General features: G+C 46.3%; 1 protein-coding gene across 4 annotated transcripts in view; it reads left to right on the plus strand.

Annotated features, from left to right (window-relative positions):
* Actg2 (actin, gamma 2, smooth muscle, enteric) overlaps positions 1-14,989 on the plus strand; it is a 26,774-nt gene extending 11,785 nt beyond the window's left edge. For 3 of the 4 annotated variants that reach the window (XM_013352862.2, XM_005364652.2, XM_013352863.2), the window contains exons 2-9: positions 2,460-2,621; positions 2,994-3,122; positions 5,340-5,450; positions 5,749-5,833; positions 7,325-7,486; positions 8,461-8,652; positions 11,574-11,755; positions 14,780-14,989. In XM_013352862.2, the coding sequence (XP_013208316.1) occupies positions 2,496-2,621; positions 2,994-3,122; positions 5,340-5,450; positions 5,749-5,833; positions 7,325-7,486; positions 8,461-8,652; positions 11,574-11,755; positions 14,780-14,923 (1,131 nt within the window). In that variant the 5' untranslated portion in view covers positions 2,460-2,495 and the 3' untranslated portion in view covers positions 14,924-14,989. The other variant, XM_026787985.1, reaches the window with a different exon arrangement.
* Positions 14,990-15,484: the final 495 nt, after the last annotated feature.

Raw genomic sequence — 15,484 nt, forward strand, 5'->3', positions numbered from 1 at the left:
AAAAAAAAAAAAAAAAAAAAGAAAGAAATATGTGTATATGTATATCTATATATGTATATATGTGTGTGTATATGTATATACACATACATATAGTATATAAAAATACATGATATGTCGTCAAACTTAGAAGCACTGAGCACAGTGTGATGGAAGTAACTTGGCGCTTTTCTTGTTACATTAGATACTTTGTTACATTAGCTACTTTGCTTTATCCATTAGGTGGTTGGGTGGAGGTTTCTAGCAATTCATAGCCAACAAACATATTCAATAACTGCATTATTAAGATGGTTTTCAATTCTGATTGTTTTTAATTTACTTATCTTATTCTATTGCATTGGTGTTTTCTCTGCATGCATGCCTGTGTGAGGGTGATGGAACCCCTGGAACTGGAGTTATAGTCTTGAGCTACCATATAGGTGCTGGAAATAGAGCCCAGGTCCTCTAGAACTACAGACAGTGCTCTTAGCTGCCGAGTCACCTCTTCAGCCCCTCAATTCTCATTGTTTTAAACAAAGCTAAGCCCACAGAGTGGCTCACTGGGCAAAGCATTTGCTGTCCGATCCTGATGGCCCGAGTTCAGTCCTCAGAATCCAGGTAAAGGTGGAAGGGAAGAACCAACCACAGCTCTCTGAGCTCCAGCCACTCCATGCACACATACAATAATGCATTTTCTAATTGTTATTTTATTTTATGTGTGTGGGTGTTCTGCCTGCACATCTGTGTACCACATTCGTACCTAGTTCTCAGGAGGCCAGAAGAGGGCATCAGATCCCCTGGGACTAGAGTTACAGTTGATTGTGAGCCACCATGTAGGTGCTGGGAATAGAACCCAGGTCCTCGGCAAGAGCCATCCTTCCAACCCCTATGCTAATAAACTTCTGCCCTGACCCCATCTGCCCTTCATTACCTCCTGATCAAAATCCCATGCTCATACTCCTCACTGCCCAGAAGGCTGTCTGGGATCAGTCACTGCCGCCTGTAGCACCCCTCTCCTCCAGTCACAACAGTGCCAGCCCTGTCACACCTGCCAAAGGCACATTAGAGCCCTTCCTTCCCAGATAGCTTCTCTCTTTCTTGCAAGAAATTGTAAATAGATAGACAGATGATAGATAGATAGATAGATAGATAGATAGATAGATAGATAGATAGATAGATCTTTAAGAGAGAGAGAAGGAAGGAGGGAGGGAAAGGGAGGTTCAGTGGGTTGTCTCCTGACCTACACACACATGCACACACATGGGCACAAGTTCTGCACACATACACACATATACAAACATATTAAAAATATATGTGCTAGGTGGAAGGTGGTTTTGTTTCATTTGTCAGGGAAATGGGAGTCTTTCATTGGGAGGGTTTTACTTCCCTTATTGGCCCATTGTCTTCTCACTGTCTTTCTTTTTCTTTTGGGCTGTCTACTTATCGGTTTGTAAGAGTTCTTTCTTCTTGTAATCACCAGTCCTGTCTCAGATTTAGTGTAGAACTTCTCAGCGTGTTTAACAGCTGTTAAGTGCTCTCACGATTCTCTCCACTGAATGAAAGTTTTGTAACTATTTCATCTTTTAAAATAACATGTAATAAACCGGGCACTGGGGCGCACACCTTCGGTCCAGCGCTCAGCAGCAGAGGCAAACAGATCTCTGAGTTTGAGACCACCTTGGTCTACATAGTGAGTTCCAGGCCAGTCAAGGCTGTATGGGAAGACCCCAGAGATGGAGAGATGGCTCAGTGGTTGAGAGGACTTTGCTGCTCTTGCAGAGGACTCAAGTTCAGTTCCCAGCACCCACATGACAGCTCAGAACCATTCTCAACTCCAGTTGTCGGGGATCTGAAACCTTCTTCTGGCCTCCACAGACACACACGTGGTGCATATAGTGAGACCCTGTCTCAAAAACTAAAATTAAATAAAAATAAAATGTATTAATTGGTTTTTTGCCATAACACAGTACCACAGACAGGGCCTCTAAGGACAGAAATTTGTTTTCTAACAATCCTGGACGCTAGGAGTCTGAGGGTCAAGATGCTATCAGGGTTGCTTTCTCCTCAGGACTTCCCCTGGTTTATAGACGGCTGCCTTCTAGTCATGTCTTCACATGTCAGCTCTCGCCCTATATTAGTATTCTGATTTTCTTTTCTTACACAGATAATAAATACAACCATATTGGAGACCAATCATACTGAATTTATAACCTCATTCTAAACTCAGTTGACCTCTGTAAAGAACTGTCTCTAAAGCCAGTCACATTTTCAGGTGTGAGGACACTGATGTACATTTCATACATGTGTCTATGGCACAGAATTCTATGCTTAGCAACTAAAGCAAGGCATGAGATGCAGCTTCCAGAAACAAGGATGCCAAACCTGTGTCTGTCCCTTCTAGAACAAAACCCCAGAGCCACGAAGACTGTCTCCCCCTGTTACCTGACAAGTGGCTAACTGTTCTCTTCTCTTCCAACCTCAAGGTGCTCCAGCCCCCAGCTCACGCAGCCACACCCACCATGTGTGAAGAAGAGACCACCGCCCTTGTGTGTGACAATGGCTCTGGCCTGTGCAAGGCAGGCTTTGCAGGAGATGATGCCCCCAGGGCTGTCTTCCCCTCCATTGTGGGCCGTCCTCGCCATCAGGTGTGTTCCATCTGGATCCAAGATTGTGAGCCACCGGCAGTGAGCCATATAGGACCTGCATTGAAAGAACTATATTGAGTGTTCTTACTCTCTCTGTGTCTCTATCGCTTTCTTCGCAGAGAGTATAACACGAGATAAGGGAATACATATATCTGTGGGCTTTGTTCTCCTTCAGAAAACCACATCTCTTCTATGAGAGAAAAGGGATCAGCCCATGAGAAATTCCAACCTCCTCTTCCTGGCTCTGCCCACCTTCATTTCCTGCTTCCTTTGCTCATCTGTCTCCTTTCCGGGAACCATTACAATGACTGAATCCCTGTGCGAGGACCCCTGAGCCAATTCACTTTTCTCTCCTTTTCTTTCATGTCACAGGGTGTAATGGTGGGAATGGGCCAGAAAGACAGCTATGTGGGGGACGAGGCTCAGAGCAAGCGTGGGATCCTAACCCTCAAGTACCCCATTGAACACGGCATCATCACCAACTGGGACGACATGGAAAAGGTATCTGAAGCCCCCGGTGTGGTTGTTCTAATGGTGATATCGCATCTTGACTCTCCTCTCCTACGGTCTCTGAGCCCTGTCAATCTTCCTTGGGAATGCTTCCCATAGCCTTCCTCCTTCCCTTTCCACTCCCCAGATAATTTCCAGCCTCAGCCCAACCCTCTCTCCCTGGACCATGGCAATGGCTTCCCACAGTTTCCCTTGTCCTTGGCATCCATTCAATTCTCTATATTCCCAACTCTTTGTAGCACCCTTTGAGGATCCAGTCATACCTAACTTCCAGCCTCCGCCTCTCCTGCATTACTCTGTCAGGCCAGACATGGGCCCGTGTTTAAAATGCTGAATATCTCAACTAGGGCTGCGAGATAGCTCAGCTGTTAAGAGTACAGGCTGCTCTTGCAAAGGACCTGAGTTTGGCACCCAGAACCCACATCAGGTGCCACACAACCACCTATAATTCCAGCACCAGGGAATCCAAAGTCATCTTCTGGCCTCTGAGGACACCTATATTCATGTGCATGACACACACAGACACACACACACACACACACACATACACATAAATACACATACTTTTTAAAATCCCCCTTTTAAGAAAATTACTCTCTTAAAAAAAGATTTGCACTTCAAAATAAAGTAAAAACAACCAGATTAGTGGCACACGCCTTTAATCCCAGCCCTGGGGAGGTAGAGGCAGGCAAGTCAGAGAGTCTGAGGCCAGCCTGATCTACATCAAAGTTCCCGGAAAGCCAGGGCTAACCAGAGAAACCATGTCTCAAAAATATTTAATCAATTAATTAAAATCAAATTTCAACATGTAACGATAATGATGATGAAAATGATGATGATGTTGATAATGGATAAGAAGTGAATAAGAAATAATAGCCAGGTGGTGGTGGCACACACCTTTAACCCCAGCACTCAGGAGGCAGAGGCAGGCAAAAATATCTGTGAGTTTGAGGCCAGCCTGCGGTACAGAGCAAGTTCCAGGACAGCCAGGGTTATTACACTGAGAAACCCTGTCTCAAAAACCCAAGAACAAAAAGGAAAGGAAATAATAAATTACAAATAACATAAATACAAGAGTCACAAGGGAAAGATGTCAAAATGCTAACTATAACAACAGATGGGATATAAGATATTCTCCAGATTTTTTGATTTGTCAACATTCCTAAACTCAGCGGTGCTTTGAAAAACCAAAATGAAGCACAGTGCTTGGCCCCCTCCTAACGATACCGATTGGCACGTCTGGGTGGAGCTAAGCCAGCTGCTCCTAGAAGGGCAGGGATTCTTGTCTAGGATAGGTATGCATATGTGGTCATATGTGTGCACACAGACGCATGCACGTGCGTGCGTGTGCACACACATACACACACACACACAGAGAAATATGGTAATGTCTGGAAATATAACCAAATTTTGTGCTAGCATAATAGATGCTCTCCAATAAGACTAGGAGTGCCACTACACCTGCCATGGCACACAGGTCTGTCCCACAAAACACTGACTGAGCCAATCTAAGATGACTGCGCGCTGATGTGCGGAGCCCCTGCTCCAAGCACCAGCCTGGTCATCAGCCAACAGTGAGAACTGGGCCCACAAATGGGCCAGGATCACAGCAGGAGGTGGGGCTGACAATGTGAACGCTTGTTGTGGTGTGAGCAAGATGGTGGCAGCCAGAGAGAGACGAGTACTAGTTACCACTCAAGCTCCTCTGCTCTCCAGAGTCCGCTGCAGGGATTTCAGGGGGTAGGCAGTGTCCTTGGAACCCAGCAGGACTTGGTGTGCTGGAAGAGCAACCATCCAGTGAAGGTGTGTTTATGGTGGGCCACACCACAGATGAGAGAAATCTCCTGGCTTTTCTCTCCCCCGACTGGCTGACCTCTTGCCCGTGTATTCAACAACTAAACACAACCAAGAAGCCTGAAAACAAGAAGCACTGAGTGCATCCCGCCTCCTGGAACACACAAAACAACAGGAAAAAGAGGGAGGAGGGAAGAAGAAGAAGGGTCAAATGGTTGACATCAGCACATACATTGGCTCTAGGTCTGGCATGCTTAGGGAGGAGATCAGAGATTCCCGGGGATTACCAGCCTCTCGGGATCCACCCTGTCCTGTGTAGCACTCGGTTGCTCTTCTCCAGTATGCACAGGCCAGCCGGGTCTTTTCCAGACCCCAAGGAGTCTGCTGGGCTTCTCTGGCTTTTGTCCCCTCTAGATCTGGCACCATTCCTTCTACAATGAGCTACGAGTAGCACCGGAAGAGCACCCGACCCTGCTCACGGAGGCCCCCCTAAACCCCAAGGCTAACAGGGAGAAAATGACCCAGGTAAGCAGCCTGCTCACGGAGGCCCCCCTAAACCCCAAGGCTAACAGGGAGAAAATGACCCAGGTAAGCAGCCTGGCCAGGCACTTCTTCCCCATAATGCACCAATGCAGCAAAATGTCTTTACAGACCTGCTGAATGCATGGGCCACCAGGGCAGGTCCGGGAGAGGTGGACGTGGGATGAAGGAGGACCACTGAGCTTGACGTAGTTCTTGCCCTTGAGAATTTCGGAGCATTCTGTAGGCCAGGAGATGCTGTGGTGTTTGTGAGACAATCCTTGTCTCCTTGATGTCTTTCCAGATCATGTTCGAAACCTTCAATGTCCCTGCCATGTACGTCGCCATTCAAGCTGTGCTCTCCCTCTACGCGTCTGGCCGCACCACCGGTGAGGAGCACTGAACCTTTCCTTTCCTGGCTCCAGGTTTTCTTCGCAGTCCTGAAGATGATCTGTGGTGGTTTTGAATGACAGTCTGTAGCAAGTTTATAGCAACCAAAAGGAAAAGAATGAATAGCAAGAGACAAATATGATAGCAGAACATCATCAGATTGGTTCCTCAAAACAGGCGGTAGAAACCCCACTGAGGCAGGGCAGTGTCCCCTCCAGGTAAAAGAACAAGTAACAGTAGGTGACATCATCAAACTGGGGGCTTAGAAACATCCAACAGAGACTGACTGGCAGTCAGCTGCAGTCCCTGACTGACAGAGTTTCTCTCCGTGGCTGAACTCTGGGCACTTTTTATAAACCATGGGATAAGCAGTAGTAACCTTTGCTGGAGATGGCTTCGCTTCCAGCTGTTCACAAGGGCACGACACTGTACTCTTCTGTTCTCTTCCCTCCCCACCACAGAGTGGGTGGAGGGACAGCCCATCCACTGATAGGGCCTTGCAAACATGCTTGGATCTGAAATGGAGGCGGGGACAACTCCATTTCCAGAGCCAGCTTCCCAGTGAGCTCAAACAGCACGTGACAGTACCAATATAACGTGCACTACAGCAGGGGAAGCCTGGTCAAGTGGGACCCCTACAGAGGTTCCTGCTTAGAACAAAAGGAACATCCAGTGCCCAGGAAACAAGAAATGAGAAGGCCCCTAAAGCACGCTGGGTGTGAGCCTGCTTGTGTAGTTGGAAAGAATTTACATAACCAAGCTATAATTAATACGCGAATTGATATGTGAGCAAGGCTGTTTCCTTATCACAGTCACGCCAGGCACTTATCCCCACACCCTCACGGCAACGACTTTGTGCATGCGAATGTGGCCTCGATATAGAAGGATGCCCAGGAAGCAGAGAATCTGTGGTCCTCAGCAGGGACTTGAGCACTAGCATAGATGCTTTTTAAAATGTATTCTTTTATATGTTCCCTGCTTACCTGCGCATTCAGCCTTCCAAGGCTTTTCACAAAGTCTGTATCAAACAATAGTGTACCTGGCTGGAGAGGTGGCTCAGCAGTTAGGAGCACACACTGCTTTTGTAGAGGACCTGACTTCAGGCCCAGCATTCACATTAGGAAGCTCCAACTCCAGGATACCTGACACCCTCATAGGGAGTGTGTAGTCTAAAGTAACAGATAACAGAATGTGTGGATCAGACTTAGGGTAAATTGTCAAATGTCCATTATCATGTATGCAGTTTAAGGAATCCAAGAAATTGAGACATAGTACCTGCCTTCTACAACCCAATCTTCTCATTTTGGAGAAGGGGACACACACACACACACACACACACACACACACACACACAATGACTGGGAATTCTCACGGTGGGTGAATTTTCTCAACTACTAAAGGAAGATATGATAATGGAAGATCATTCAGTACCCGACTCCAGAAACAGGTCTGTGAAAGAGGAAAGTGAGGTTTGTCTTTCCTGTCCACAGGCATCGTTCTGGATTCAGGGGATGGTGTGACCCACAATGTCCCCATCTATGAGGGCTACGCGCTGCCCCATGCTATCATGCGTCTTGACCTGGCTGGACGGGACCTCACGGACTACCTCATGAAGATTCTCACAGAAAGAGGCTATTCCTTTGTGACCACAGGTACCCGCCCCTTTTCTCATTCATACTTGAGCTCAGATCCAGTCTCATCTAGTCCCAGAAGTCCTGGGGAATGATGGGAATTCTGTGGCTCTGGCCTCAGGCTGTCTCAGGGTGGACTGGGAGCCCTGCAGTGTTAAGACACTCTCATTGGAGGATGAAGGTCCCCATGGAGGTGCTCTGGGGAAGAAGACAAGGCAGAGAGCTAGCTTCCTTCTGCTGTGCTCTGCCAAACCATCAATGGAGCCTTCTTGGCATTGCTGTCCCCAGCGCCCACTGCTGATGTTCCTGTCACCTCAGGCCCTGTGCTTTTAACAAGGTTTAACTCTCTACTGGAGAGCTGGTGATAATTTTTTTCTCCTTGGAGGTATCTATAGTTTCTATAAGAACAAGTAATATTTTTTTTAAAAACCTGAGGGCTAGAGAAATAGCTCAGCAGTTAAAAGCACTGGTTGCTCTTCCAGAGGTCCTGAGTTCAATTCCCAATAACCACATGGAGACTTACCAACCATCTCTAACGAGATCTGGTGCCCTCTTCTGGCCTGTAGGCAGACATACAGGCTGAATTTTGCATACATAAACAAAACAAAACAAAACTATTTGAGAGGAGAGGGGGTCGTAAACTCTACCTGGGTAAGACGGATTTTGATAGTAATTTTTTTAGATTCTGCCAAGTCTCCAGGGCAAGTTCAAGTCTACCCCATAATGTGTCCTCTAAGACCCCAGGAGCAACGGCGGAATTGTTGAGACAGTGACAGAGCAAGAAGAATACCCCTTGGGCTCCTGCTTGAGAATCAAGCCTTTTTGAGGGATGGGGCATGTAACCCAGCATGAAGAAGAGCCTGGACTCTCTTGTCGGCAGTTCTGTCCTCTTCCTAAGGCTGGGTTCAAAGTATTCTAAGAGTTTCCTGGAGAGCACCTGATACAACCTCTCGTGCAGAGCCCAGTAACCACTTTGCCATTTGTACACCCTCCAGCTGAGAGAGAAATTGTGCGAGACATCAAGGAGAAGCTGTGCTATGTGGCCTTGGATTTTGAGAATGAGATGGCCACGGCGGCCTCGTCTTCCTCCCTGGAGAAGAGCTACGAGTTGCCTGACGGGCAGGTCATCACTATTGGCAACGAGCGCTTCCGCTGCCCAGAGACCCTGTTCCAGCCTTCCTTCATTGGTGAGGTGCTGCCCATGGGCCCTGCTCGTCACTCAGAGGCAGGATAGAGAATAAAACGCTGGAGGCGTACAGGATAGAGGGTGCGGAGTAGAGGGGCATAATGATTCGGACGAAAAGAATCTTCCTCTGGGAGAAGTTTAGACCAAAAGCGGGCCTAAATTTGAATTCTGCCTATCTCTTCTGCCTGCCTAGTAACTGTAACCTGTGTTCAGTTTGTCATCTTCCTGTTGTATGTGGCTGGTGCCTGTCTGGTGCCAGTGCCTAGCAAAAAGCTTTGCTCTGTATTCACTGAACAGCACAGAACACGTAGTGTGGGAAAGGAATGAAGAATTCTTTACAGAAATCCTTAACAGAGTCTTATAAGGGAGAGAAGACATTTTACTGACCCCAAATAACCAGAATAGCATTTAACTATACACAGATGTTATCAATTTATATATCCTCATGCTGCTTCCAAGGTTTGTGGGAAGTTTATTTTCTTTTTTATTTTTTTAAAATATTTATTTATTATGTATACAATATTCTGTCTGTGTGTATGACTGCAGGCCAGAAGAGGGCACCAGACCTCATTACAGATGGTTGTGAGCCACCATGTGGTTGCTGGGAATTGAACTCAGCACCTTTGGAAGAGCAGGCAATGCTCTTAACCTCTGAGCCATCTCTCCAGCCCCAAGTTTATTTTCTTTAAGGTTGCTTTCAACCTGTTGACTGCTTTCAGCAAATGGTTACCACAACACACACACACACACACACACACACACACTTCTGCATCTGGGACATGCAATCATACATGGTTTAAGATTAAAGCTTTGCAGTTAGCTTAGATTGTAAAATGAGATTATATAGGAAGTTCAAAGTACAGTAAGGTTGGTTACATTGTTTTCTTAAAGGCAAGTTAAATAGGCTGAGTATACTTCAGGACAGCAGACGGAATACATAGTTTTAAATGACTTCAATGCATATGAGTAACGTGATTGCAAGGTCTGGCCAAAGATCACTTTATAAAGGTAAGAGATATTTTCAGGAAAAGCAGTTCCAACAATACAGGGGGAAGGAGTCAAGACAAAGGGTTTTAAGACAGGGTGCAGGGTGCAGGGAGGAGGATGGAGGAGACAGAGTGGGAGGATGCAGGGCAGAGGACTGGATGAAGTGAGGAAAGAGAGTCACAGGAACTTTGTTTGTTACTTTTACCTGCCCTAAGTTTTCCCAAGAAGGGACAGTGTTGCATAAACAAGCAAATAAATACATATTTTGAATAGAAGACTAAAGAAACCAAGATGGAGGAAGAAACAGGATGGAGTTGGAGCCAAGGCTTAGAGATTAAGAGCATTTACCATTCTTCCAGAGGACCTAAGGTTCAGTTCCCAGCACCCACATGCTGGCTCACAACTGATTGTAACTCCAAGTCCTGGGCATCCAGTACCCTCTTCTGGCCTTCATGAGCACTTGCATGAATATGGTGCACATAAATTCATGTAGGCACACACATATACAATTAAATATTTTTAAAAGGAAAAGCAAGACAGGTGAGATAGTATGATAATAACAAAGTAATGACGAGGGCAAAGGTCGATCCAGACCGCTTCTGCATCATTTAGCATTTAGGTGCAGAGGTCTGTGTCTCGACAGTGGTGTAGAGAGAGAACCTGAGACTGGAGTTGACTTAGTGCTGATCCTGAAGCTCTCTACCTCTGAGCACTGTCACACTGACGTGCCATCTCCTTCCATCTGTGGCTTTCCTGTGTATAGAACTGGAAATAATGGGGCATTCTGGAGCGATGCTTCACCATTTACGGGCACAAGCTGATCCTTCTAGAGATTCAGTTCTCAGCACCCTCATGGCAGCTCCTAACAGCCTGTAACTCTAGTTTCAGGGAATCTGACGGGGCTGGAGAAATGGCTCAGTGGTTAAGAGCATTGCCTGCTCTTCCAAAGGTCCAGAGTTCAATTCCCGGCAACCACATGGTGGCTCACAACCATCTGTAATGAGGTCTGGTGCCCTCTTCTGACCTACAGATATACACACAGACAGAATATTGTATACATAATAAATAAATAAATATTTAAAAAAAAAACAGGGAATCTGACACTCTCTTCTGACCTTCATGGGCACTGTATTCATGAGCACAAACCCACAGTCAAACACATAAATAAAACAATAGGGTTAATAATAAACTTTTAAAAAATGGAATCAGTGACATGTACTTACCAGATAGTACAAGGACTAAGAGATAATACTTAATAAAGGAAACCACTTTCTTGGGGAGTGTTTAGGGAAAAGGGGAGTGGCTGCTCATAGCCATGGAGTTTCTCTGGGGTCATTAAAATGCTCTAGAGCTGGAGGTGATAGTACAGCCGCGGAATCTCAGTGATTGGGGTGTGGAAACAGGAAGATCAGGAGTTCGAGGTCATCCTCACCTGCACAGTGAATTGAAAGCCAGCTTGTCTTTAAAAATTGTCATTGTGGTGACAGTTGCCCAGCTCTGTGGATATACTAATAACTACTAAACTGTACACTTTAAAAGGGTTAACTTTATAGTAGATGAATTACATCTCCTTAAAGCCGGAGAAAGAAGTGTGTTGCTTCAGAAATGTACCCTGGGTAACAGAGAAAGGTCAGCTGAGGCAGAAAGAAACTAAAGCCAGGGCCATGAGCAGTAGGGGATCTGAGGTGTGTCCAGGTGACAGCTGACCAAGGGTGTGAGCCAGGGGGAGGGTTCTTTAAAGAGCTGTAGTTACATTCCTTCTGGTGTTCTTGTCTGATGTGGAAACAGTGTCTCACCCTGTAACCCAGGCTAGCCTTGAATTCATCAACCCTCCTACTTCAGCCTCCCAAGTGCCTGGGATTACAAGCGTGAGCCTGATATGAGCTACATTTCTGAAGGCATGGGTGTTGATTAAAAAACTGTCACCTCCCCCAGGCATGGAGTCCGCTGGAATTCATGAGACAACATACAATTCTATCATGAAGTGTGACATTGACATCCGCAAAGATTTGTATGCTAACAATGTCCTCTCTGGGGGCACGACCATGTATCCCGGCATTGCTGACAGGATGCAGAAGGAGATCACAGCCCTGGCTCCCAGCACAATGAAGATCAAGGTGGGTCAGGTCTTGCCTTACTTCCCTTTTGCTGGTCTGTATACAAACACCTGCCTATATGGGAGATGTTGCTGGGCCTTGGAGTGTGGTGGTCTCCTGGTTTCATCATTATCTTCCCGGGAGTTCTGCAATCAACCGCATCATGGAGGATTATATTCCTTGGGGCAATGATAAAGACATACTTAGCATGGCTCAATCCATAACCACATGGACATCATATGAGAAGATAATATTGAAAGAATTTGAGGTGATGACCATATTGAGAGACTTTGTGGGGAAATCAGGAGGAGGAAGGAAATAGAATGAGAGAGTGAGAATGACCGGGGTCAGAGAGATGGCTCTGCCACTAAGAGCACCTGCTGCTGGGTCAGGCATGGTGGGGCACACCTTTGGTCCCAGGATTTGTGGGCAGAGGCAGGTGGATCCCTTGAGTTCCTGGTCTACATGCTGTGTTCCAGACCAGATGGAGATACACAGTGAGACTCTATCTCACAAAACAAAAAGATGCTTGCTGCTCTTCCAGAGACCCAAGTTTAGTACCCAGGACTTATAATTTACAGCTTATAAGAGCTAATGCTCTTCTGGATACTTGCATGTGCACATGCGCGCGCGCGCGCACACACACACACACACACACACACACACACACACACAGGGGAGGGGAGTTTTCTTTCGTTTCTTCTCTTTTCTTTTTGATAGGCATTACTATTTAGCCCTGGCTGATCTGGAATTCCCTATGTAGACGAGACTGGCCTTAAACTTATAAAGATCTGCCTGACTCTGCCACTTGAGTGCTAGAATTAGAATTGAGTACCACCATGTCCAGTTCATTAAAAAATTAAGAAAAGAAAGTGTCAACACTAAAGTATCATTAAAATTTAAAAATGGTTTGAAGAGGGATTTGGAAATGGCTCAGGCAGCAGGGTACTGCTATGAGCCTGAGTCCCTGGAACCCACATACAGAAGCAGATGAAGCACATCTGTAATCCCAGCACATCTGTAATCCAAGCACTAGGGGGGCAGAGACAGGCAGATCCCAAAGATTGAAGGCTGGCCAACCTAACGGAATCAGCAAACTCTAGGTTCAGCGAAAAACCTTGTGTCTCAGAATAAGATGGGAGAAGATTGAGGAAGATACCAGATGTTAACCTTTGGCAAAAAAGCACATACATGCAAACATACATGTATACAACAACACAATACAACTTGAACAAGAGATGCAAAATTCTAGAAAGGGAATGTGTAGCCACAGGACTGGCTGTCACTTCAAATTCCCAGAGACGTTCTAGACCTTGACTAGGCTTCTCTGATCTACTGAACACGACTTCTTATGGTGGTGTCCAATCTCAGGGGTCTTGACAGAAAGGAATCCCATTTTTTCTGGTGGCATCCCTGGCTTCTGGTCTCCAAACAATCATACCACTCTCAAGGATTTCTGTCAATTGATTTTTTGACAAATTGAGGGCTTTCCAAGCAGTGGTGGTGCACTCCTTTAATCCCAGCACTCAGAAGGCAGAGGCAGGCGGATCTCTTCAAAGCCAGCCTAGTCTCCACAGTGAGCCAGGATAGGCAGCCTGCACAGAGAAACCCTGTCTGGAGAAATGACTCTGCAGTGAAGGTGCCTGCCACCAGGTCTGAAGGTCAGAGTTCATGCCCCAGGACACACACGAGGAAAGGCGATAACTGACCCGAAAGGCTGTCCTCTGACTTCAACAGAAGTGTTACGGCATGTGTACACCTACACCACAACATCTCCTCCCATGATAGACACACGACAGACAGACAGATTGAGGGTTGGATTGGTGGCATACACCTGTAATTTCAGTCCGAGAAAGGAAAAGGCTGCAGGATCGGGAATTCAAGGTTTTCCTTATATGCAAAGAATTCAAGGCCAAATAAGACTATGTAAGACCCTATTTCAAACAAACAAAACACTTCAGATGCTTCAAAAACTAGAAAATGAGTTGGAGTTCAAAGTTGTCGAACACGTGGAAATGGTTAACGATGCATGCATAATACTGAGAGCCTCCCATATAAGAGCGGCTATGGCCAAATGAAGCTCATAGCAGGGTTTAAGTAGACTAGCACAGAGTTGTGAAAGGAAACATCTCAGGCAAGGGCTGGATTTTGGTACTGGTCAGCTATTGCTGAGTAACAAACACCTACAAAATCTCAGCGGCACATAACAACGAGCATAGTTACTTACACAGTTGTGGTTAACAGCAAGTCAGTTAACCCGAGTCACCTTTGTCTGGGCACCTCTATGGGTCTGCTCAGCTCAGGTGGAGTCCTGAGTCTCAGACTTCAAGACTGATGATGAAGGACCAGCAGCTCCCATAGAGTTCTTCTCATGAAGAGGGAGGAGGCACAGGGAGTATGGCCAACCAGGCAAGAACATTTCAATTCCTGTTTGTGTTGTGGTTGCTAGCATCCACTGGACAAGGTGACAGGAAGCCCAGCCCAAAGTCGCAGAATAGAGGAACCCACTCTTTCTATGGAGGAGATGGGGAGTGGCAGGGTAAAGAGCAATTTGGCCAACAATCTAATCATTTACAATTTATATCTTATTTACTTGTAGATTTATTTATCTTGTGTTTTTTGCCTGCATGTGTGTCTGTGCACCGCGTGGAGGCCAGAGGCTTCAGATGCCCCTGGAACTGCAGTTACATACAGTTGTGAGTTGCTATGTGGGTGCTGGGAACAGAATTCAGGTCCTCTGCAGGAGCAACAAGTGCTCTTACCCACTGAGCCACCTCTCCAGTCCCTAGCCTGTCCACCGAGGCTATCCTTTTCTGGAGTGGGTTGAGAAATTTTCTCATTTCTTATCCTCCTTGCTTATTTTAATTTTGTATTTTTTATTATTGAGATGGGATTTTGTACTGATCTGGATGGTTTAGAATCTTAGGCTCGTGTGAGCACCTGGTTTTGAAGCGCCACAGTATCTGAGACCACAACATGAAACTCCGTACCCCACTTCTCACCCACTGGGGGCTGGTCATAATTTGCCACATTTTCTCTTTGCAGATCATTGCTCCTCCCGAGCGGAAGTACTCAGTCTGGATTGGAGGCTCCATCCTGGCCTCTCTCTCCACCTTCCAGCAGATGTGGATCAGCAAGCCAGAGTATGACGAGGCTGGACCGTCCATTGTCCACAGGAAATGCTTCTAAAGTCAGAGGGGCTTCTCTGAGAACCCCCTCAAGATTGCTGTTAACAACCACAAAACATTAAAACCTTCAAGCCTTACCTGTGTGAGGTTCTTTTGTTCCTGGACGTTCCTATCTCAGGGGCAATGCTAAGGGATTTTCAGGTGTTATTCCTCCTCCTGCTCCTTGTTAGATATATCTATGTGATGAGTGTTCTGCCTGTATTTCTGTGTACCACCTGTGTGCAGTACCCAGGAAAGACAGGAGAGGGCATTGCATCCCCTGGAACTGGAGTTACAGATGGTTGTGAGCTGTCTTGCAGGTGCTAGGAATTGAATCTGGGTCCTCTGTAAGAGCAACCAGTGCTCTTAACCAGTGAGCCATCTCTCCAGCCATCTTTTTCATTACTCTTTTTTTTTAAAATTATGTGGGGTTTTTTTTGTGGTTTTATGTGCATGCGCCTGAAAAGATCACAGGATCCCCTGGAGCTGGAGTTACAGACAACTGTGAGTCACCCAAAAAGGGTGCTAGGCACCAAAGTCAGGTGCTCTATAAGAGGAGCAAGAGCTCTTATCCCCTGAGCAT

This window comes from Microtus ochrogaster, assembly GCF_000317375.1.
Source record: "Microtus ochrogaster isolate Prairie Vole_2 chromosome 14 unlocalized genomic scaffold, MicOch1.0 chr14_random_3, whole genome shotgun sequence".
In the NCBI taxonomy this organism is placed as follows: Eukaryota; Metazoa; Chordata; class Mammalia; order Rodentia; family Cricetidae; genus Microtus; species Microtus ochrogaster.